This window comes from Lepus europaeus, chromosome 23 (genome assembly GCF_033115175.1).
Source record: "Lepus europaeus isolate LE1 chromosome 23, mLepTim1.pri, whole genome shotgun sequence".
Taxonomy (NCBI): Eukaryota; Metazoa; Chordata; class Mammalia; order Lagomorpha; family Leporidae; genus Lepus; species Lepus europaeus.
Window position 1 is genome coordinate 17,365,706 of NC_084849.1, and position 24,516 is coordinate 17,390,221.

General features: G+C 46.5%; 1 protein-coding gene across 3 annotated transcripts in view; it reads right to left on the reverse strand.

Moving 5' to 3' along the window:
* The window catches only part of CORO1C (coronin 1C), an 85,315-nt gene that overhangs the window by 18,319 nt on the left and 42,480 nt on the right, over nt 1-24,516 (reverse strand). For all 3 annotated transcript variants that reach the window (XM_062181940.1, XM_062181939.1, XM_062181938.1), the window contains exon 3: nt 7,021-7,143. In XM_062181940.1, the coding sequence (XP_062037924.1) occupies nt 7,021-7,143 (123 nt within the window). The remainder of the gene's footprint in view (nt 1-7,020; nt 7,144-24,516) is intronic.

The following is a 24,516-nucleotide window of genomic DNA, read 5'->3' on the forward strand; positions in this document are numbered from 1 at the left end:
CTGTGCTTGGGTGAGGGTTACCGGAAGGATCAAACGGCAGGAAACATTTCACATAGCGCTACCCTAATGGCAAACCCTGCCGATACAAGGGTCTGGCCGTGCCCCTCACCAGCTATGCAACCCCTGACAACACTGCCATTCCAGGCCTGTGTTTCCTGCTCACGGGGCTGTTTCAACGGCAAGACCTAATCATACGCACAAAGGCTCAGAACAGCGAAAACAAGTGTCCCGGCCAAGCTCATGCTTGCTCTCTGGCTGTTACTACAGCCACATGACCCCACACGTATGTTTAGGTCTGATCATCAAGGTCTCTTGGGCTGAGTCTTCAGGTGTGAAAGCTCTGGTTTACACCAAGGCCAATGAGCACAGCGAGGACGGATCTGATCTCTGAATGGGCCCGTTAGTGCTTTCTCTGCTGTGGCCACAGGCTGGCGTGCTAATACAATCAGCTTTCTCAGAAACATATGTGGCGGGGCTGGCACTGTGGTGTAGCAGGTAAACCCGCTGCCTGTAGTGCCAGCATCCCATATGGGTGCCGGTTCAAGTCCCAGCTGCTCCACTTCTGATCCAGCTCTCTGCTATGGCCTGGGAAAGCAGTAGAAGATGGCCCAACTCCCTGGGCCTCTGCCCACGTGGGAGACCCAGGGGAAGCTCCTGGTTCCTGGCTTCAGATCGGCGCAGCTCTGGCAGTTGCAGCCAATTGGGGAGTGAACCAGCGGATGGAAGACCTCTCTCTCTGCCTCTCCTCCTTTCTCTGTGTAACTCTGATTTTCAAGTAAATAAATAAATCTTAAAAAAATATTAGGTGGTAGAGCTGGTATTATGGCACAGTGGGCTAAGCTATTGCCTGTAACACCAGCATCCCATAAAGACACCAGTTCAAGTCCCAGCTATTCCGCTTCTGATCCAGCTCCCTGCTGATGCATCTGGGAAAGCAGAGGAAGATGGCCCCAGTGCTTGGCCTCTGCTACCCACGTGAGAGACCAGATGAAATTCCTGGGGAGTGAAGCAGCAAATGGAAGATCTCTGTCTCTCCCTCTATCTCTGTGACTGCCTTTCAAATATATAAGTAAATCTTTAAAAAAAGAAAAAAGTACGCGGCGAATAGAACAGGGACCAACATCCTCTGCATGCCACAGCGGCCATCTCAGCACAGCACAACTACGAGCTCTCCCCTCCCACTGTGTTTCCGCACGTCCCGCGCGGACCCCACATTACTATGGCAATGCTCTGCTGTTTGGAAAGGCTGGAAAGGCAATCGGTCCCAAGGGATCCCAGATGAAAAGGTGAATCAGTCTGTGAAAAAAACAACTGGAAGCGCGTGTCTGGGACGACTGTGTCACTGGCATCCCTTTCATGTGTGCAGCTCGGGATACGGAGAGACAGCTTGACGGCACATTCCAACAAGAAAAGAGGAGAGGACAATTAAGACACTTGGATCCTCTCCAGCAGCAATTTTGAAGTACAATTCATTTCCAAACACCATGACAATTTAAAGCACACACCAAGGGCTTCCACACCCTGCTCCTCTGTTTTTAATCACCATCGTGAACTTGCTACTGGGACGGACAGCAGAGTCACAGCCATAAAAGGGGCGGTTCTCCAGAGAGGTCACGTGCTTGGAAGGTAAGGCGACCTCAGGAAACACAGGACAGGCACACAGCTCCCGGCAGCGGCTGCAGAGCAGCACAATCCGCCCAGAAACCCCCCAGGGAGTGTGCCCCGCACTGGGACAGTTCTCTGGGCTCTGGGCTCGGCAAAGTCAAGCATCAGGTACAGCATCCACTGACAAAGCGTCCTCAGGCACTCTGCATAAAGTGGGAGCGACAAGAAGCCCTGCTGGAGGACCCAGAGGAACCACACACCACCTCTACATTCATTTCAAGGCAAAACAATTTCAAGAAAATTTAAAATAGTAAGTGAGTAACACAGGGAGTTCACTCTTGCTGTTTGCTGCAGGAGAACAAACTAATTTGGGAGAAGGGAAAGTGTTCATTCCAACCTAATTAACTGGGGACCATTCAGGACACAAAGCTGGAAGCCGTGAAGGGGATCATGCTTGTGAGACCTTTCCCTCTCCCAGATTCTAGAAGAAATAAGTATGCAATCGCAGCTTCTGAATTTTTTAGCCAATTTTTCTGTAAGGCGGAAAGAAAGAGAGAGACACATAGAAACCAGTAGCCCAGAATTCCATCCAGGTCTCCCTTGAGGGTGGCAGGGACTCAAGGACTTGAGTCATCACCTGCTGCCTCCCAGGGTGTGCATCAACAGGAAGCTGGAACTGGGAGCACAGGCAGGACTCGAACCCAGGCACTGCGCTGTGGGATGTGCGTGTTCCAAGTGGTGTCTTAACCCCTGTACCAGATGTCTTCCCTGAACCAGTCATTTTTTGCTTTTGTGTTTGATCACTGCCCTACAGATAACGAACAATGTTGAATCAATAACATTCGCTAAACTTAAGTTGGCTGTTCTCTGGACTATTATTTTCTTAAAGTTTAAATTTCCCCAAATAAAATACTTGGTAGTCACAATTTTTAAAGCTCTATGTGACAATATCATCCAACAAATGAACTCAAACTTCAAAAAAACAAAATTTTGGAAAATCTAGGAGCAAAATGTAGTTCCTGGGAATAGAGTTCACATAATTGCTCTTTGCTGATGCCAAACGTTGCTTTAAATGGTAGCACCTGAGAGGTGCCACTTCTAAAAGTCTGAGAAATAGCCATGCAGATTGGCAGCCCCTCTCCTAAAACCGCAGCTCAAAGAGACACTGCTGTCACCGAATAAACGCTCACGTTAACAAATCAATGCTTAACTGCTCTGGACTTAAGGGACTTAAAAGTCACTCAAAAAGCAGTTCGTAAAATTAATTTTATTCTCTCACACAGTTCATTGGATGCACTGGTTCTACTGTATTTTTCTACCATACGCCTGTTAAAGGTGTTCGTGCTGCACTACAGACACATGTCAAAGCTCATCCCACACGTGCATCTGCTGTTCGAGTCTCAGCAGGCATTGTGAGCATCGAGCCTCGGGCTCTCCTTGGTACCCTTCCTTTACTGGGCCTGGGCCTTGCTACTCCTCCTTCCCCTTTCAGCTCCCGAGTTAGCACCAACAGCCTCAGCTTGCGAAACTACACAGAACGTTTCTGGTACCAGCAACAACAAAAAGTGTCGCTGGAAACCACTTGATCTGTGGTACAGTGTTCGTTTACCTTCAAGAGAGCAAAGTGGAAAATGAGGTACTACAAAACAAGTAGGGTAGGAGAAGATCAAATATTTCTTTAAAATTTCATTTCAACTGCTAAGCTATAAGTTTAAATTACCTTAATAATAACATGATTTGGGAGACACTGTAAATGATTAATGAGTGATAAAGTAAATATCAGCTCCATACTTAAGGATTTTTTTTAAATAAAAGAATTTACCCCAATATATTATTTAATCAACAAAAGATTCACTCCAGAAAGACCAAGAAAAGGGGTGACACTGGAGGGTTCTGTGAGGCCTCAGGGCAGCACAGTTCTGGGATTTCCCCAAATCCTTCCATAAAAACTCAGAGCAAATAACAAGATCCAGGGATAATACTTCTACAAAACTAGGCATTTCCCAAAAATCAAGTGGGTATTTTCACACTGATTCTGCTGTATGAGCAAGAACACTTCCAAACAGTCATGGAAAATGGAATTAAAAGATACACTTATTTTGGAGCAAAAAATTTGAGATACAAAACCCTTTTTCAGGATACACATTTCCATGAACTTTCTAAAGCACCCTCATCTAACGCAATGAACCACTGAGACAGCTCAGGCTATTCTAATTCATCTAACTCATCTGCATCCTGGAGCACCAGGGTTACTAGTAAGGAAGAACATGGAGATATAATTTTTAAAAAAAGATTTACTGATTTGAGAGGCAGAGTTACAGAGGTCTTCTATCTGCAGGTTCACTCCCCAAATGGCCTCAGCAGCCAGAGCTGGGACCATGCAAAGCCAGGAGCCAGCAGCTTCTTTTTGGTCTCCCATGTGGGTGCAAGGTCCAAGGACTTGGGCCAACTTCTACTGCTTTCCCAGGCCATAGCAGAGAGCTGGACTGGAAGTGGAGCAGCCAGGGCTCAAACCGGTGCCCATATGGGATGCCGACACCACAGGCGGAGGCTTAACCCACTATATCACAGTGCTGGCCCAAGAGATGAAACATTAAAGAGGCCAGGTAACCATTCCTCAGTCCTGAATTTGAACTGGAAATACAAGGATGAAATCTCTTTCTTTAAATACGCACATATTTTCCAGCCCCACTTACTTGATCATTAAAAATAATGATCAGAGGCGTGGGTAGTGTGGCACAGCAGGTTAAGCTGCCACGTTGGACAGCCACATTCCATATCAGAGGACCAGTCTGAGTTCTGGCTACTGTTTCTGATCCAGCTCCTTGCTAATGCACACAGGAAGCTCCAATACTTGGGCCCCTGTGACCCACATGAAGGACCAGAATGGAGCTCTTGTCTCCCTGGTTTCAGCCTGGCCAAGCCCTCACTGTTTGAGCCATTTGGGAAGTGGACCAGCAGATGGAAGATAACTGTCTCTCTGTGTCACTCTACCTTTCAACTAAATAAGTCAGTTTAAAAAATAATAATAATCAGGAGTACGTGTTTAGCCCAGTGGTTAGGTCACCATTTGAGATGTCCATATTACATATCGGACAGCTACCTTCTGATCCATACCCTAGGAGGCAGCAGAGGATGGTTTAAGTGTTTGGGTCCCTGCAACCCAAAGGGGAAACCTGGCTTGAGTTGTGCTTCCTGGCTTTGGCCTGGTCCAGCCCAGGCTATTGCAGGCATTTGGAGAGTGAACCAGCAGATGGAAGACCTCTCTCCATCTGTTTCTCTGCCTTTCAAATAAAAATAAAAATTTTAAAATAATGATGACTATCCTTAGCACCCAGACTGTGATCTAGAAATATCATTTTCCCAAAGAAACCAGAACACTGAAAGAAATGGCTGGCTCAAGTCTGGGCAGAGAGGCCCAAGGTGAGCACCACACCTCTTAACATATGGGACAGCAAGGAAGCTATAGGCTACACGGGTCATTTCAAAAGGACTTGGCAATCTCAAAGAGGTTCCCACGGCAAAGACAGGACAACGTGAGCTTTGGGAAAGGAACTTTAATGACTAGAACCCATCAAATATGTTCAAATCCAAGAGATCAAAATGAAATGAAGGGGCTTGGCACTGTGATGCAGCAGCCTGCAACAACAGTGTCCCTTATGAGTGCTGGTTTGATTCCTCGCTGCTTTACTTTCCAGCTCCCTGATGATGGCCTGGGAAGAGCAGTGGACAATGGCCCAGATGCTTAGGCCCCTGCACCCAGGGGAGACCTGGAAAAAGGCTCCCAACTCCTGGCTTTGTAATGGCCCAGCCCTGGCCATTGCGGACATCTGGGGAGTGAGCCAGGGGACGGAAGATCTCTGTCTTTCTGACTTTCAAATAAATAAATAAATACATCTTTTTTAAAAAAAAAAAAAAAAGAAAGAAAGAAAAAGAAAGTTGAGGAGTGGGAGGTTACTGAGAGAGGGGAGGAAGGAGGTTAATGACAGGAATGCGGCACACAGAGGGCTCTGGGGAGACCAGGAGAACCCTACTTCATGACCTGGAAGGTGGCTGCAGGCTGTTCACTGCATTGTAAACCACTCAATTCACTCAATCCACTTTTTCACTTAACTCACTTTGCTTTTCACATAACTCATGATTTTGTGTTTTCTAATACAAAAGCATTTTGAAAAGGCAGCATGGCCTGTAAGGCTGACCAACAGCTAGAGCCAGGTCAGAAAGGACGGACTATATCCGCTTCTTCAGAAGAGGCCAGCCGTAATCTCATCTTCTCACGCCTGTATAACGCTCCTTTTCCGTAACAACGTGTGCCCGTAGCCGCTGAGATGACCAATCTAGCACGCACAGTACACAAAACCATTCCTGCAAACAGCAGTATTTCTTTAATACGCTTTGGCTGCCAAAATTATGAGATCACAGGAGGAATCATCCTCCGCCAGAAGCCCATGCGGAAAAGCGGTCAATGTTTAAATGGCACAGTTTAGGAATCAATCTGTGTTCATGAAAAAGACTAATTAAGCAAGCATTCCAAACAACGTTCCAGTCCACAGACCACAACAGGAAAATAGAAGTGGCAAGGCTCTCCTAGCTCTCCTCCTGAGGTACCTGAGACTGCTAATAAATTCACTAAGGATCACCTGTCCTTGTTTCAGGGGCACCCACACCTCCAGTCTGGTTTGCGCCTGAACTTTCCAACACACGTTGGGTTCATATGATAAATGGATCCAAGCCAATCATAATTTAAAGCTAGAGATCGTAATCAAGGAACAAGATCTTTACATTAAAAAGTTTCACACAAAACCTACTTTAGGAATCTCAATGAGAGAAATAAAGCACCCGATCTTTCAAGTCTCTGTGCAACTTCATGAAATGGACTTTCCTAACCAGCGCCCACTGAACAGAACATACCTTCTGACGTCAGCTTGGGAACAAGCACTTGCTAAAACTCTTACTAACTCTCAATACCTGTTACCCATCCCTTTTAATCTGTAAAACCATTGGCATCTCATTTCACCATAATTTGTGCCAGTAGTTTTTCCTCTGCTTAGAGAGGGGGCATCATGTGGTCAGGGGGTACTCACAGAATTACTGGAAAGTTGTTTACTTTCCCTACAATCTTCCCACATAGCAGATGTCAACTGTCTGTAAGCATGCACACACACACATTCACATGACAGGAGAAGATGCCAATACACAGTCTCTTTTTATGGGGTTTTAAAAAGCTTATCTGCAGTTAAACGTTAACGAAGTTAAAACCTTGTACAGTCTGCTGGGCAAAGCTGCTATGATTGTCAAGCCTCCGTGCACACACACGTGCACACACGCACGGACGCATGCACACATACACACACACACTTATGAAAGAATTGAGACCCACTGGGCTGTCTGCCTGTGGTGCCCCTGTGAGCTTACCATAACCGTGCAGTCCTCTGACCCGCTGGCAATGACCTGATCGTTATGTGGGCACCAGTCTATATCCAGCACTGGTCCTGTGTGGCCACATACTGTAGGGTAGGATTTGTCAATTCGACCAGTCTGAAAGAAGAGAGAGACAAAGATATCATGTAACATAAACACCACAGTCATCACATGCTTTCTTAGGCCTATTTTTCCTCGACAGCCTCCACCTAAGATTCGCAACTGTTTGTGTAACCTGACATTCATGAGTCAGTGCCAACCCAAGAACTGTCAATTCTCCTCAGAAACAGCTATTCCAAAGGACACGCCATCAAATCACCAAGATCCACATTTCTAGAAATTTCTAAAACCACAGAGATTTTGTTTACTCAAGTCCATTAGTAGACTTAAGATAACAGAAACATCTTTTTACTAAAATACAGTACTATAATAGCCAAAATAGCCAAGTCTAGGTATGTTTTTATTGGGGGGAAAACATTATTTAAGATGTGAAATATAACTCAATAATACACTTGATTATACAAATTAACAATTCTAGAAATGAATGGCACTGTTAAAAGTAAAAAAAGTTATAGTAAAAAACAAAAAAGAAAAGCTTTAGTTATTGATTAGGAGCTATATTTTTTCTTTCTTTTCTTTTTTTTAAAGATTATTTAGTTGAGAGACAGAGACAGAGCAAGGCAGCAAACTGTTATCTATAGATATACTCCCCAGAAAAATGCAACAGCTGGGATTGGGCCAGGCCAAAGCAGGGAGCTGGGAACTCAATCCAGGTCTCCCACATGGGTATCAAGAACTTAGTTACTTGAATAGCAAGTCATCCAGGAAGCTTGATTTAGGAGCTAGACCCAGGAACTGTACTCCAACATGTGATGTGAGCACCTTAACAGCTAAGCTGGCCCACCCTACACACTGCATTTTAATGTCTCGATCTCTGCTGTCTTTAACCAATAGACATGCTAGTCAGTCTAATTAACACCAACTTGGACCATTAAGAATAAAATGTTGTTAATATTGTTCATAAATAATCACCGCAGGGGCCGGCGCTGTGGCATAGTGGGTAAAGCCGCTGCCTGCAGTGCCAGCATCCCATATGGGTGCTGGTTCGGGTCCCAGCTGCTCCACTTCTGATCCAACTCTCTGCTATGGCCTGGGAAAGCAGTAGAAGCTGGCCCAGGTCCTTGGGACCCTGAATTCACATGGGAGACTGGAGGAAGCTCCTGCCTTCGGATCAGCACAACTCCAGCCATTGCAGCCACCTAGGAGTGAACCAGTGGATGGAAGACCTCTCTCTTTCTCTCTCTCTCTCTCTCTCTGCCTTTCAAAGAAATTTCTTAAAAAAGAAATCACCACAATTTGTTCATGTACACATCTGAACAAGCCAGCCTGGCTTATCAGATCATTTGTGCGTCAACTAAGATAACTGCTATTGTAACATCAGGTGTAAAGAACTATTTCCTTTTTAAAACAGGTTAGTATCAGCCCATGTTAAGGCTGTAAATGTTCTGAGAGCAGATGTGCAAAAATTGCTGTAATGTGTAACGGAACCCAGTTTCTGCTGTTATTCTCTTAATATGGCAAACTGTCCCAATACTGGGGCAGGCTTCTGGGCAGTTTTTCAAGATCAGTAAATCCTATGATTTCTCCAATTCGGCTCCGCCATGGTAATCTCAAAAAGTAGTATGCTGATGTGCTAAGACCACAGGCTCTAGGGCTTAAACAGTGGATGACCTTAGACAAGTCATGTAATCTCTCTAAGCTCTAGCTCATCATCTATGAAACATGGGAACAACTCTTATCTTCCAGGATTATGGTGGGTATTAAATGGTATTGTCCCAGCACCTGACATGCTCAATAACATTACCTAAAACTTAACAAATGTCAGAATATTCTCTGACATCTCCAATGTGTCTCATTTAAAAGAAGGAAGCTTTAAAAAATCATGTGAGGGGGTTGGCACTGTGGCATAGCAGATAAAGTTGACACCTATATTGCCAGCATCCTGTGTGGATGCCGGTTCAGGTCCCGGCAGCTCCAATTCCAATCCAGCTCTCTGCTAGTGTGCCTGGGAAAGCTGTGGAGGATGATCCAGGTCCTTGGGCCCCTGCACCCAAGTGGGGGACCTGGAGGAAGCTCCAGGCTCCTGACTTCAGATTGGCCCAGCTCCAGCCATTGCGGCCATCTGGGGAGTGAGCCAGCAGATGGAAGACCTCTCTCTGTCTCTCGCTCTGCCTCTCTGTAGCTCTGCCTTTCAAATGAATAAATCAATCTTAAAAATCATGTGTGATGGTTATTTCCTTTAATAATTTTATTTATTTATTTATTTATTGGAAGGCAGAGTGACAGAGACAGAGAGAGACAGAAAGAGATCTTCCATCTGCTGGTTTACTCCCTAAATGGCTGCAACAGCTGGGGCTAAGCCAGGCCAAAAGCAGGAACCAGGAACTCCATCCCAGTCTCCCATGCAGATGGCAGGAACTCATGTACTTCAGCTATCATCAGCTGCTTCCCAGGCACTTTAGCAGGAAGCTCGACAAAAAGAGGAGCAGCCAGGACTCCAACCAGCTCTCCAATAGGGGATGCGGGCATCCCAAGCGGCAGCTTCACCTGCAGCGCCACAATGCCAGCCCCTAGATGGTTATTCCACTGGTTCACCTGGAGTTACTACGCCAGCTAATGTTCTGTTGCTCAAGTTGGGAGGTGATGGTCTCAAGGATTCATTTAATGTAATTATTCATTATATTATTATTCAAACTGCAGATACAGTTACTGTTGAATATGTGATATCTCATAATTTATTTATTCATTTATTTATTTATTTGACAGGTAGAGTCACAGACAGTGAGAGAGAGAGAGAGAGAAAGGTCTTCCTTCTGTTGGTTCACTCCCCAAATGGCCGCTATGGCCAGCACTGCGCCGATCCGAAGCCAGGAGCCAGGTGCCTCCTCCTGGTCTCCCATGTGGTGCAGGGGCCCAAGCACTCAGGCCATCCTCCACTGCCCTCCTGGACCACAGCAGAGAGCTGGCCTGGAAGAGGAGCAACCAGGACTAGAACACGGCGCCCATATGGGATGCCAGTGCTGCAGGCGGAGGATTAACCAAGTGAGCCATAGCACCGGCCCCTGATATCTCATAATTTTTTAACAATCTAAGACAGGAAGGTCTGACATACATTTAAATAGGCATTCCAGAAAGAGAGAATAAAAAGAATGGAACAGAGGCAAAAATTTTATTTTTATTTTATTTTTTAATTCATAAATGTGAATTTACAAAGTGCAACTTTTGTATTGTTGTGGCTTCCCCCCCAACCTCCCTCCCTCCTGTGGCCCTCCCCTCTCCCTCTCCCATCCCGCCCTTTATCGAGTTTCATTTTCAATTACCTTCATATACTGAAGATCAACTTAGTATATACTAAGCAAGGATTTCAACAGGCTGCATTCACACAACCGCACAAGGTATAGGGTATTGTTCGACTAGTAGTGTTTTTAAGTTACATAGTAAAACACATTAAGGACAGAGATCCTACGTGGGGAGCATGTACCCAGTGACTCCCGTTGTTGATTTAACAATTGGCACTTTTATATATGATGTCAACAATCACCCGAGACTCTTGCTATGAGCTGTCTAGGCTATGGAAGTCCCTTGAGTTCACCGACTCTGAACTTGTTTAGTCAAGGCCGTGTCACAGTGGAGGTTCCTTCCTCCCTTCAGAGAAAGGCGGGAACAGAGGCAAAAATTAAAGCAATAATGGCCAAAGTTTTCCAAGCTTAGTTAAGGGCATATGGCTTAAGAGACACAAATCTCAAGTAGTATAAGTGAAAATAAATGCCTATCTATTCACACACTAGCACAATTTAATACCTAACACAAACAGAGAATCTCAAAGCAATCCACAGAAAGGACAGGCTCCCTACAGAGTGTGTAATTAGACTGTGAGCAGACTTCTCAAAAGCAATTATAGAAACAAAGAAACAGGGACATATCTTGCAAATACCAAGAAAAACAATCAATAACCCCTAAATTCTATACCCAGATAAACTATCACCTAAGAGTGATGACATTAAAAAAAAAAAAACAGCAAACTAACAAGAGACACTTTACCATGTATCATGTATAGATATTTATTAAAAGAATTAAACTATTGGATTTATCACAAAGATTTCAAAATTAATCTCAAAGAATTGTATTCAAGGAGTTCAGGAAAAGAAAGTGAGCTAGGAGAGGACTGGGCTACAAAGCAACAGTGAGCTCCCGAGGGGTAAATACAAATAGATACTGACTGTGAAACATCAGTAACAGTGACCAGCTGGGGCACAGGTGAAAACAGCAGAAATGTCACACAGCAAGAATGCGCGCCACAAAAGGGCGAGGATTAGAGTCAAAGGCTTCAGGACCCTTCTCAAGAGAAAAGCAGCAAAATCGGCTCATTTTAGACTTTAAAAGCATTTTAAAGTTAAGGGCAAACACTAAAAGGAAAGAAAGTGTGTAGCTTCCAAAAAGGCAAACAGGGAGAGAAGATGGGGAGAGCATTAGAATAAATTTAAAAAACTCATTAAATCAAAAGGGGGGGCATAAGAAAAAAGAAAGAAAGAAAACTAGAAAGCACAAAATAAGATGAAAATAAAACCAGTCATCAATCATGACTGTAGCAAATGCAAATGGATTAAACATAGGAGAACACAAAACATATCTCAAAATATACCAAGGAATCAATATCATGTTGAGTATGTTCTGAGTAGAATGCAATACTACTTTTAATAGAAAGATATAAATTCCAAATTCCAAAACATTCTAAAGTTTTAAAATTTATTAAATAATTCAGACTGAAAAAAAATCACAATGGATAACAGAAAAGCTAAAAGTGAACAATAAATTCATGACATCAGAATGTACGGGATACAGGAGTGGGCAATGAGGCACAGCGGGTTAAGCTGCCACTTGGGAAATCCACAACACACATCAGAGTCCCTCATTTGAGTCTTGGCTATTCCATGATTCTTTAAAAAAAAGAATTATTTATTCTGAAAGTCGGAGTTACAGAGAGAGAGACAGAGAGATCTTCCATCTGCTGGTTCACTCCCCAGATGGCCACAATGGCTAGCGCTGGGCTAGGCCAAAGTCAGGAGCCAGGAGCTTCATTTGGGTCTCCCACATAGGTGGCAGGGACCCAAACACTTGGGCCATCTTCCACTGCTTTTCTCAGGCCATTAGCAGGGAGCTGGATCAGAAGTGGAGCAGCCCAGATATGAACAGGCATCTATATGGAACACTGGATTGCAGGCAACAGCTTAACCTGCTATTCCACAAAAAAATGCAGCCTCTACCCCATGGGTTTTTTTTTGTTGTTCGTTTGTTTGTTTTTTGTTTTTTGGTTTTTTTTGACAGGCAGAGTTAGACAGTGAGAGAGAGAGACAGAGAGAAAAGTCTTTCTTTTCCGTTGGTTCACCCCGCAATGGCTGCTGCTACTGGCATGCTGCACCGATCCAAAGCCAGGAGCCAGGTGCTTCCTCCTGGTCTCCCATGGGAGTGCAGAACCCAAGCACTTGGGCCATCCTCCACTGCTTTCTCAGGCCACAGCAGAGAGCTGGCCTGGAAGAGGAGCAACTGGGACAGAATCCGGTGCCCCAACCAGGACTAGAACCCAGGGTGCCAGTGCCACAGGCGGAGGATTAGCCAAGTGAGCCGCGGCGCCGGCCTCTCCCATGCTTCTGATTCAGCTTCCTGCTAATGCGCCTGGGAAAGCAGTAGATAACGGCTCAATTGCTTGGGCCCCTGCACCCACATGGGAGACCCAGAAGAAGCTCCTGGCTCCTGACTTTGGCTTGGCCCAGCCCCAGCCATTTATTTGAGGACTGAACCAGCGGATGGAAGACCTCCCTGTTGTCTCTCCCTCTCTCTCTGTAACTCAGCCTTTCAAATAAATAAAATAAATATTTAGAAAAAAATTATCACCCTGATAAAAAGTAGTTTGAGAGAAAATTTTAAGCTCATAAGGTTTACAAATATCGATGCAAACTCCTTTTAAAAAAGAAAAAAAGGTAAACCAAATTCACCAATGTGAGTTGCTCTCTAAAAACATAAGCAAAGTGAAAAGGCAAGTTACAAACTGTGAGAAGATACACGCACCAAACACACCCAACAAAGCCAACAATAAACCTGACAGAATAGAGGCCATAGGACATGAGCCGGGAATTTATTTGCAAGAAAGAGATCTAGGAAGCCAACAGATGTAGAAAAAGACACAAATCTCACTGGGCAATTAAACACATGCGCTGGCAAAGGTGTCAGGCAGAGGAACTCACGCCAGCTGCTTGCAGGAGACTAGCTCATTACAACTTCCTGGGAGGGCAATTTGGTAGCAGGCAGAGGTGGGGGCGTTGACCCCAGCGGCACCACTTCTGGGTGCTCTGCATGAGGGAGATGCGCCCATATTTTGCACAGGAAGAATACTGCAGCATTGTTGGGAACAGTGGCAAAAGCAAATGCAATTTCACAGCCCTTCAGTATAGGAATACATATCTCGTAAAAGCTTGACACAGAATAAAAATGTAAAAGATACACACATCATAAAAACATGACACCTGTTTGAGGAAATGATGACCCTTAGGGAAGGAAAAGGGGACGTGCTCTTTTAGGTACGTCTGTTATGCTTTACTTTTTTTCAAAACAGGGATATGAAACAAACGTGGCAAAATGTTAACAACCTCTGTTTAATCTTGTGAGACGTGGGTGCCCTATTATTTGATATGCTTATTTTGAAAAAAGGGGTAACTATATAATAAAGAAGAGAAACATACCAATGAACTGTCTGCCGACTTTACCTTTAAAAGTATTTTGCTTCCAGGAAAACAAGTGCTCCTAGCCATCTCAGGGTCTCTGCATTCTTAGGCTCTCCAGAAAGCCACGTTTGGCAGCCTGGATGGCAAACGGTTGTGCTGAACTCTGAACTTCGGACAACAACAAGCGGGCTTTTTCTGTCTGAGCTAGGAGTTTCTGCTCAGATACAAAGCAATTTTGAGGGGAATCTGGAAGTCCTAGGACTAGTTGTTCTTAATTACATACTAACAAGCTTACTGAGTGACTTTTTTTCCAAGTCAAAGCTAAACAACCCTAGCTAAAAGTTAATGGCCATTCACTGGTATTCTTCAGTTGAGTAAGATGTTTGAAAATCATAAAGAATACTTCTGTGTCCCCACCTTAGCTTAGACAATTCTACCATGTAAAGCACTTCAGTACATCATTTTCCCAGGAACATGAATGTCATTAAATGGGCAACCCAGTTCCATCCTTTCTATCAAAACCAGCAATAACAAGAGCTAACACTTTCAGACTACTTTTTTTAAGATTTATTTTATTTACTTGAAAGGCAGAGTTAGAGAGAGAGGTAGAGCCAGAGAGAGAGAAGTCTTCCATCTGCTGGTTCATTCCCCAAATGACCGCTACAGCCGGAATTGAGCTGATCCGAAGCCAGGAGCTTCTTCTGGATCTCCCACATGGGCGCAGGGGCCTAACGACTTGGGCCATCTTCCACTGCTTTCCTGAGCCATAGCACAGAGCTAGATCGGATGTGGAGCAGCCGGGACTCGAACTGGCACCCATATGGGATGCCGGCACTACAAGCCGGGGCTTTACCCCACTGTGCCACAGCGCCAGCCCCTCAGAGTACTTACATTACATGCCAGGAGCTGTCTGAAGACATGTATCTGTGTTGTCACAACTCTCTATGAAACAAGAACTTTATTACTCCCATTTTCTAAACAGAGAAACTGAGGCACAAGAAGTCAAGACTCAAAGCTCTGAAACATCATTGATCATCTGGACTAGATTTGGATAGGGAGAGAAAATTTCCACCATGCCATGGGTTGTGAACAAGGCACAAGAGCATTGTGGAAACTCTTGGCAGCTGGCCATCAGAAACACAGAGTTAGTAAAAAAATGACACTGTGCGAGCAGCTGCTTCCTCTGGTGGTGACGTCACCATAACATCTTACAGCAAATCACAGTGGCTTTGTATTGCAGCATGGAAGAAAGGGAACTGAGCACGCCTCTGACTGTGATAAAGGAACAAAAGTGAGGAGAAAGTCGGAGGGGAGAATGGCTTTTACGTGGACACTGATCATTTGACAAACACCGCTGGGCGTTTGTCCTGCTTTCAAGGGCTGTACCTCTGAACAGCTTCTTATCCACAGCAAAATCACCAAAATAAAAACACAACACCACATTCCACCAAGCACGGATGACTGGAGATGTGGAGCTGCGCACTATATACTGTCGAGAGCTGAGCTCGAGCACATGGAGACGGAAGAAAACCATACTAACGTCGGCCTTATAAGGTCAAGATGAGGAGACAGCATTCTGAACGCATCGCACACTAGATCTAATGAGAATGTAGTTTTCATTCATCTCCATGACACATACTCATTTATCATTCAGGGAATAAACCGAGGAATCCATGTCTAATTCACTCCATGGTGAAAGGCCATTCAGAAAGACGTCCACCACATGTCACGGTGACAACACAGTTCACCTGCCTCTCTAAGCAGCAAATGTAAATGAATGCTGACAATGCAAGGAAAGTTTATGAGAATATAATGCCAGCTTTCAGACATCTTTTTTGTCTAAAAAGTGATTTATTTTATCTTAAACCCCCCCCCCCCCCATTAATTTTCAAAGGCATTTAGTAGCATAGCTTCGTTTTGCTGGCCAACGGGCCCACTGTTTCAGAGAGGATCAGGCACCTCAGCTGCATCACCAGGAGCGTTACCTCTCCTTCTGCACAGAACTGGAGCTTTAGCTGGGAAGGTGATAAACAGCCACTTAGACTTTCAGTCATTTTTGTTGATTCACTGATTACTCACTGGTCCTGATCACATGTCACATGATAGCTTTTACTGCACCTCTCGACCTAAAACTCAGCAAGTGGTGAAAATGACCAACACAAGATTCCGAAATGCACTGGCCCAGGGCCCAGTTCATAAACTCATGGGACCTGGGGGAAATAGGTCAGGACGCTGGCTTACAGACACTACTATCTGAAAGATCCAGTGGCCAGCACCAGAGCCAAGCAACATGAACCCAGGGGAAAACTCGGCCTCTGGAGTGTGTGACTGCTGGCACAGGAGAGGTGTAACAGCACAATTTCCACGTGGCTGGCCAGAGCTGAAGGCAATGGGTTCTGAGTCTGTTCCAGCCAGCAACCCTAACTGCTTTAGAAAACACCCTAGATACTAGTGTTAGCATCTGCTTTGGGTTTGGGAAAGTCCTTAAAAATTTCAAAGCAGCCAAAAATCCCAGCAGAGCTCCTCAAGACCAGTTGGGTAACATTCTCCTCCAGTGGGGACTGGGGGAAAAGGCGAGGTAGCACTGGGGAGGGGTCAAAACAGCAGCTCTAGTGAATACACAGCTTTAACTGCTCCAGAAAGAAATGCTTCCAACTTTACAAAGACATCCTCTTAAGGCACACAAAATTCAGTAATTCTCAAGAAATGATATTTCTACTTGTAAAGATATTTCCCACTAATTTTCAATGGAAAGCCACAGGGCTGGCTGGCGCCGCGGCTCGATAGGCTAATCTTCTGCCTTGCAGTGCCGGCACCCCAGGTTCTAGTCCCAGTCGGAGTGCCGGATTCTGTCCTGGCTGCTCCTCTTCCAGTCCAGCTCTCTGCTGTGGCCTGGGAGTACAGTGGAGGATGGCCCAAGTCCTTGGACCCTGCACCTGCATGGGAGACCAGGAGAAGCACCTGGCTCCTGGCTTCAGATCAGCGCAGCGCGCCAGCCACAGTGGCCACTGGGGGGTGAACCAACGGAAAAATGAAGACCTTTCTCTCTCTCTCTCTCTCTCTCCACTCTGCCTGTCAAAAAAAAAGAAAGAAAGAAAGAAAGAAAGCCACAGGGCTGCCACTGATAAGTTGATAAGTGCCTCTTACTTGCCTGTCTCACACCTTATTAGAAAAAGGGATCCATATTTTAAAAAGTGTACTCACTCAACACGCTGAGGGCAGTACTATGCAATCGAAGTTTGAAATGTACACAAACATGTTGTAGAGAATTTCTCACAGATGCCTTTCAACACAGCAGTTCCACTCAGCGGTGTGTTTGGTTTGGTTTTTACATTTTTGCTTATTTGAGAGGCAGGGCGACACAGAAAAGCTCCCGTCAGCTAGCTCACTCTCCGACAGGTCTCCCGCATGAATGGCAGGAACCTGAACTACTTGAGCCACTACCATTGCCTCTCAGTGTCTGTATTAAAAGGAAGTTAGAGTCAGGAACCAGAGCCAGAAACTGCAGCCAGGCACTCCAAAGTGAAACACAGGAATCCTAACCAGAGGCTTAACCACTAAGCCAAATGTCCATTCCTGGGGTGTTTTTCAGGGAGAGAATGGCATATTACGTATGTACCTACATACACTTTTACTTTCCCAAACTCTCAAAATTCAGCACTCAGATGCTTCCAGAATGTCCTATATATCACACAGAAAAAAATTTGTTTTTTTTTTTTAAGATTTATGTATTTATTTGAAAGGCAGTGTTAAAGAGAGGAAGAGGCAGAGAGAGAGAGAGAGAGAGAGAGAGAGAGAGAGGTCTTCCATCTGCTGGTTCACTCCTCAAATGGCTGGCAACAGCAGGAGCTGCGCCAATCTGAAGCCAGGAGCCAGGAGTTTCTTCTGGGTCTCCCACATGGGTGCAGCTTACACTGCTTTCCCAGGCCATAGCAGAGAGCTGGATCAGAAGTGGAGCAGCCGGGACACGAACCAGAGCCCATATGGGATGCTACGCCACAGCACTGGCCCAACCAAATCGTTCTAAGGAGGGTTCCTTCCAAAGTGGAAACAGGGCTAGCGCACTGGCCTAGAGGGTATAGCTGCCACGTGCAATGACAGCATCACATATGGGCCATAGTTTGAGACCTGGCTACTCCACTTCCTATCCACCTCCCTGCTAATGTGCCTGGGAAAGCAGCAGAGGATGGTCCAAATGCTTGGACCCTGCACCCATGTGGGAGACCCAGAAGAAGCTCCTGGCTCCTGGCTTCATCCTGGCTCAGCCCCAGCTGTTGCAGCCATTTGGGGAGTGAGCCAGTGGATGGAAGATTCTCTTTATCTCTCCTTCTCTGTATGTAACTCTGCCTTTCAAACAAAAAAAAAAAATCTTTTAAAAAAGAAAGAGCAGAGACAGGTAACATTTTGTTTAAGTCTCATAGTGGTACACTTTCATGTTCTCACAATAACATCTTTTCACAAAGTTAATAAACTCCCATGGTAACAAAAGTGACAAGGATCAGTCAAATCAAACCTTCTCTCTTAAGAAGCTCAAAGTATTCCACACTTTCCTTCGAGTCCACACTCTGGAGTATATCATACACCCAACCTTTCCAGAGAGTGCCGAATCCAGGCCACTTTCCACACTGTCTCCCTTATCTAATCCTGCACAGGCAGCTGTCTCACTTCCCAGTACTTTTCCAGTTCCAATCTGCAGTCAGCGGCGTCTGGGATCCAGACTGGTCACACCACCCTCAGAGGAGGGGCCCAAGCAGTCCCACCCACCCGGGGGAGGGTAAGGAAAGACACTTACGTTGCCTGACAACAGATAAAGATTTGCTCACCTCTACTTTGTATTTATCCAAATTTTAAATTAGTATCAAAATCAATTCAAGTGTGCAAATTTTAATAAATACTCAATTCTGGGTTTGAGGCAATGTACCAAGAATTCCTGAACTCCCAGCGAAGAGAATCAAAAGTCAAACATGTGCTCGGGAGCAGAGGAAAGTTTTCAGCCCAAGCATAAGGGCTCCATTCACACTGCAGAGTTCAAAGCAATGAGAAAGGATATCTATTGAAGTGGGTTTCCCCTTTTTCCCAACTTCCTTTTTCTTATGACAGTATTACTTATGTGGAGACATATTCCGTAGGAAGCTCTTAGCCCCTGCTGCTCCACAGGGAGGAGCTATAGAGCTCGTGGTCTTAGGACAGGGGAGTGTGGCCTGGATAACAAGACAGGGACGCAGCAGTAGACCAGAAAGACACCATAATATACGACTTAGTGACAGGCTGCTCACTGAGAGAGACAGTTCATGGTGCAGGAATAAGACGTACCAAGGTTTTACCGTAGGGACACCAGAAACTCCAACCTTGACTTTGAGAAGGTATTCCAGAATAAAACATACACGCTGAGTGACCCTGTGCGGTAAGGCAGGGGGGCCCCTAAAGCTGCCAGGGAGAGGCAATGTCATCCTGCAGAGGCCTCATCTGTCTGTGAGTAAGAAGAACAGTGCAGGGCTGGCACTGTGGTATAGCGGGTAAAGCTGCAGCCTGCAGTGTTGGCTTCAGTGCAGTCCTGGATGCTCCACTTCCGATCCAGCTCCCTGCTAATGCACCTGGGAAAGCAGCAGCAGATGGCCCAAGTGCTTGGGCCCCTGCACTCACATGGGAGACCCAGAAGAAGCTCCTGGATCCTGGCTTTGGCCTGGCCCAGCCATTGCAGATATTTGTGGAGTGAACCAGAGGACAAAAGATCTTTCTGTGTCCCTCCCTCTTTGTAACTCTGCCTTTCAGATAAAGGAAATAAATCTTTGTTTTAAAGATTCATTTATTTTATTTGAAAGGCAGAGTCACAGAGAAAAAGGTCTTCCATTGGCTGCTTCACTCTGCATATGGCTGCAACAGCTGGAGCTGGGCTGATCTGAAGCCAGGAGCCAAGAGCTTCTTCTTCTGGGTTCCCCAGGTGGGTGCAGGGCCCCAAGCACTTGGGCCATCTTCCACTGCTTTCCCAGGCCACAAACAGGGAGCTGGATCAGAAGTGGAGCAGCCGGGATCCGAATCAGCACCCATATGGGATGCCGGCACTGCAGGCGGCGGCTTTACCCACCACACCACAGTGCCAGCCCCAGAAATAAATCTTATGGGGGCATGGGGTGCTGTGGCTAGGTGGGTAAAGCCACTGCCTGCGGTGCCAGCATCCCATATGGGCACTGGTTCAAGTTCTGGCTGCTCCACTTCCTTGGCACAGCTCTGGCCACTGAAGCCAACTGGGGAGTGAAACAGCGGGTAGAGGACACCTCTCTCTCTCTCCCTCTCCCTCTCTTCTCTGTATAACATTTTCAAATAAATAAATAAATCTTTAAAAAAATAAAGGCAATTTGTATAGGGAGAAGTGACAATGCCACCCAAATAATTTTGGTACCACAGGTCTTCTCTGAAAACTAGGTTTAACATTGAAGAGACCATATTTATTTACTTAATCAATCAAGAACCTGGGGGGAAGTTTCTGTAAAACTATGAATATTATCAGAAAGTTAACAAGCGGAAAAAATATTTCCTACTCAACCATGCCTAAATAGGCACTAGCAACCAAAAGAGACCGTATCTCCTAACTTCCTGACTTAACAAAAAATCTACCAAGTGAAAACCTAAGACTTCCTGCTCAGCGTTGCAGGCAAGTAATTCCATGTGATGCTCTGTGCTGGGAACAAAACCCAGGAACCCCAGACGAGGCAGAACCTAGTCAAAACAAAACTCAGCTTGAAAGGAGAAGCTGAAGAGCACAAGAGTTACAGATGGAAGTGCAAAGTAGGACATTAAAGCCCTCAATGTCAGATCAGAGAACTGAGCAGTTGGTTGCCCAATTTCTCCCAGTGAACAAATGGCACCGGAAAATTCTTCACATGGGCCCTCTGTGAGTGAGCATGAGGTCCAGGGCCACCCCCTACAACCACAGCTCTGAACTGGCTTATCCAGCCTCAGAGCCAAAGTCCACCTTCCCTCCAGTGGGGATAAGAAACAGGAAAACACAACAACTTTTTTTTTTTTAGGTGAATGCCCTGGGCTCTGTGGCCATGCAGCTCAGCTCTTCAGCAGTTGTAACCAGACATGAGGACTGTAGTGTAGACCCAATTCAGTAGCCTGTATCAGTTACTCCTCACTTAAAAGCTCAGCCAGCAATGAAACCCAAGTCACCGCTGCTCGGAGAAGACAGGCACGTGCTCCAGGACTCACCCTCCCAGCTCAGCCTTCCCTGGACGCATTCAGGTCTCGGCCCAACCAGCACAGGCACTGGACTGGGCAGGAGCACAGTCTTTGCTACGCACGGTTACAAGGGGGCTGTCTGGAGAAATCATGAAGGCAGAAATATGCCCGGGACACCTGAAGTCTCTTTCGGAGTGACCTGTTCTCAGAGCCCTTCCTGGCGGGACAGCCTCTTAGACCTCAGAGGCATTCCCCCGGCCGAGTGCCTGCGGGCTTGTCCCAGCAGCACTTGCCTGCAGGCTGCCCACAAGCTCAGCCTGGACTCTGCACTCAGAGACCCAGGAAAGAGTTAAGCGTTCTTTGCACTTGACTCGGTGGCTTCTCTTCACCACACACTCCCAGATCCCACCATTCTCTTGAGCCGCTGTGCAGCCAATCAAAGCAAAGGAAGGAAATTATCCTGGCCGGCTGACAGCCACAGAGCGCTGATGGCCATATATGGTAAAAACCACTGTCAGCCCCGTCAGGCCTGCGGGCCGGCTGCTGTGGACATATCAGTGAACTGCAGCGGCAGGAGCACAAAGGGACAGGCCGCCTGCTCATCTCCGGGGGGGGGAGGGGGGAGAGCACGGTGAGCCGAGCCGTCATCTGCCAGGGCACACTCCCTGTGAGTCACAGCCACTCACTGTCATCAAAAATAGCCCCAGGGTACATTGTGAGGTTTCTCCTGCCAGGACTCAGTGCGCCATTGTTAACTGGGGGTGAATAGGGTGTGTCCCCTCCCCCTCCCCCAGGCACCAGGGAAAGATGAAAAGGCCTGCTGTGGCACTTCATGTGGTAATGAGGCCGTGCGGTGCTCCTGGGCTGGCAGCCATTGTTCGGCAGCTGGTGCCCTCCCCCTGCACACACCCCCCCCCAGTCCATCTCCCAGCCTTTCAGGGCCCAGACACTTGACAGTTTAAGGTGCTCTGTGCATCAGATGGAATCTATTTTAGGAGGCAGAGAACTGGCATCCCAGAACACACAGGACACCAGCACTGAGAAAGTCCTCTGCCCCTGCCCACGACACCAAAGCTACCAAGTGCCAAACGTCCACATCTGTGCAAAGGACTCCCGCCATGGCCACCTCTGTCCTACACAGAGCACCGCTATTTGCAGCAGTGGAAAAGCGCCTGTCAGCAGTCTACAGTGAGGCGGCAATGCAGCCAATGCAGATCCAGCAGGTGCTGGCAGTGAGCACAGATCACACAGAACAGCACCATCAGGAGACTGCCACTCGCTTTGAACTCGCCCATGAAAGAAGGCACTTAGCAGCACGGCGCCCGGCACTTGCAGGGAGCCTCCGTGAATGCCCCAGCTCCCTCTCAAGCAGGGTACAGACCAAGTGCTTCCCAAGCCTTCAGACCATTCCCCAAGCTAAGGGAATCAAAGCTGTGACGGGCTACTGGTTTTAGTATTAAGCTTTCAACCCAGAAAAAGAAGGCAGAGGATTAAGTATCAATTAGATCACAGTTTCTATACCCCCAAAAAATCCTTCACACTTAGTAGGAAAAATACGTTAATAAAATATACATGTACAAATCAAACAAAGGCTCACAGCCCAAGCTCTGCTCCACAAACGACCCAGAGTTGGGGACAATCGCTCCATCTGAGCTTCAGCTGCTGCCACTGTAGAACAGAGAATGACAGGAACCCTTCCAAGTGCAAAGCTGAGACGCTGCTTACAGAGGGGCCCCTCCAACCACCATCTGAGGTTCTGTGAAGTCTCCATTATGAACATGACACACGCCACTGCCTTTCCTGAGGCTAACACAAAGGAAGGTGCCGTTCTGATCCAGCTATAACGACGACTCTAAAACGTACAACAGTCCTTATTCCGGTTCTTCTCCACGTAGCAATTAAGGAAAATACCAATCCTGCACCATTCACACTGGAAGTAAAGGGGCGAAAAGAGCCAGGAAATGTGTGATTTTCCACCAAAAAACTATCCTTTGGTTTCATTTAACTCACAATGTTAGTTGACACAATGCATCAACTATTTGTTTCTGCTCCAATCAAACATCCCATTTCTCCAGTACCAAAAAGTCCATCTAAACCCCCAGAGCCCCCGGGTCTGGAAGAGAAATGCTGTGCCCTCATCCTCCAGCTCCCAGTGTGGGGACCGGCTGTGCTGCTCTGCTGCTTCATCTCTAGCTCCCACACACAGGAGGGATCTGAACTCACACAGAACCGCCTCTGGCCGCGTCCTTGCCTTTTAGATCTCAGGGTGGAACTCACCTCCTCACTGCCACGTCCCGTCACTCATGCATACACCAAGCTCCCCACGGGAAAGATCAAGGGCAGATGTCCCAAAAGCATTTTTAAGCCAAGAACCCAACATAGGTCCTGGTACAGAGCAGGCACTCAAATGTCTCAAAAATGAGTATGTGAAAGAAAGAATATGATTTTGAAAAAGTACTGTTTTAAATTTAACTAATGGCCGGCGCCACGGCTCAATAGGCTAATCCTCCGCCTTGCGGCACCGGCACACCGGGTTCTAGTCCCGGTCGGGGCACCGGATTCTGTCCTGGTTGCCCCTCTTCCAGGCCAGCTCTCTGCTGTGGCCAGGGAGTGCAGTGGAGGATGGCCCAAGTGCTTGGGCCCTGCACCCCATGGGAGACCAGGAGAAGCACCTGGCTCCTGCCTTCAGATCAGCGCAATGTGCCGGCCGCAGCGGCCATTGGAGGGTGAACCAACTGCAAAGGAAGACCTTTCTCTCTGTCTCTCTCACTGTCCACTCTGCTTGTCAAAAAAAAAAAAAAATTTAACTAAAGTTTAAGCAACAATTAGCTTTAAATATGCACTAACACTGATGATACTTCTTAAAAATAATCTATATGTAATAAATTAGTTATAAAATATTTCAAAAAAGTACAAGTAATAATAACATTTATTTTTATTTGAAAAACAAAGAGACAGAGACAGTCAGAGATCTTCCATCCTCTGGTACACTTCCCAAAAGCCCGCAAAAATCGGGGCTGGGTTGGCCAAACTTGGGAGCCTGGAACTCAACCAAGTCTCCACACGGTGGCAGGGACTCAAGTATTCGAGCCATTACCTGCTGCTTCCCTGGGCGTGCAGCAGCAGGAAACTGGAATTGGAAGCACAGGCGCTCAACTATGGGCTGCAGGTGCCCCAATCAGCGACTTAACCACTTGCCAAATACCTGCCCCAGTACACAGGCAATTATAAAGAATAAAAACTGCCCCAGGACTGGCCCTGTGGTATAACAGATAAAGCATCCCATTTGGGCACCGGTTCGAGGCCGGGCTACTTCATTCCCCTATTTCATGCTCCCTGCTAATGTACCTGGGAAAGCAGTAGAAGATGGTCCAAGTGTTTGCACCCATGTGGGAGATCTGGAAGAAGCTCCTGACTCCTGGCTTTGGCCTGGCCCAGCCCCAGCCACTGTGGCCATTTGAGGAGTGAACCAGTGGATGGAAGTTATCTCCCCCTCTCCCTCCCTCCCTTTCTCCCTCCCTCCCTCCCT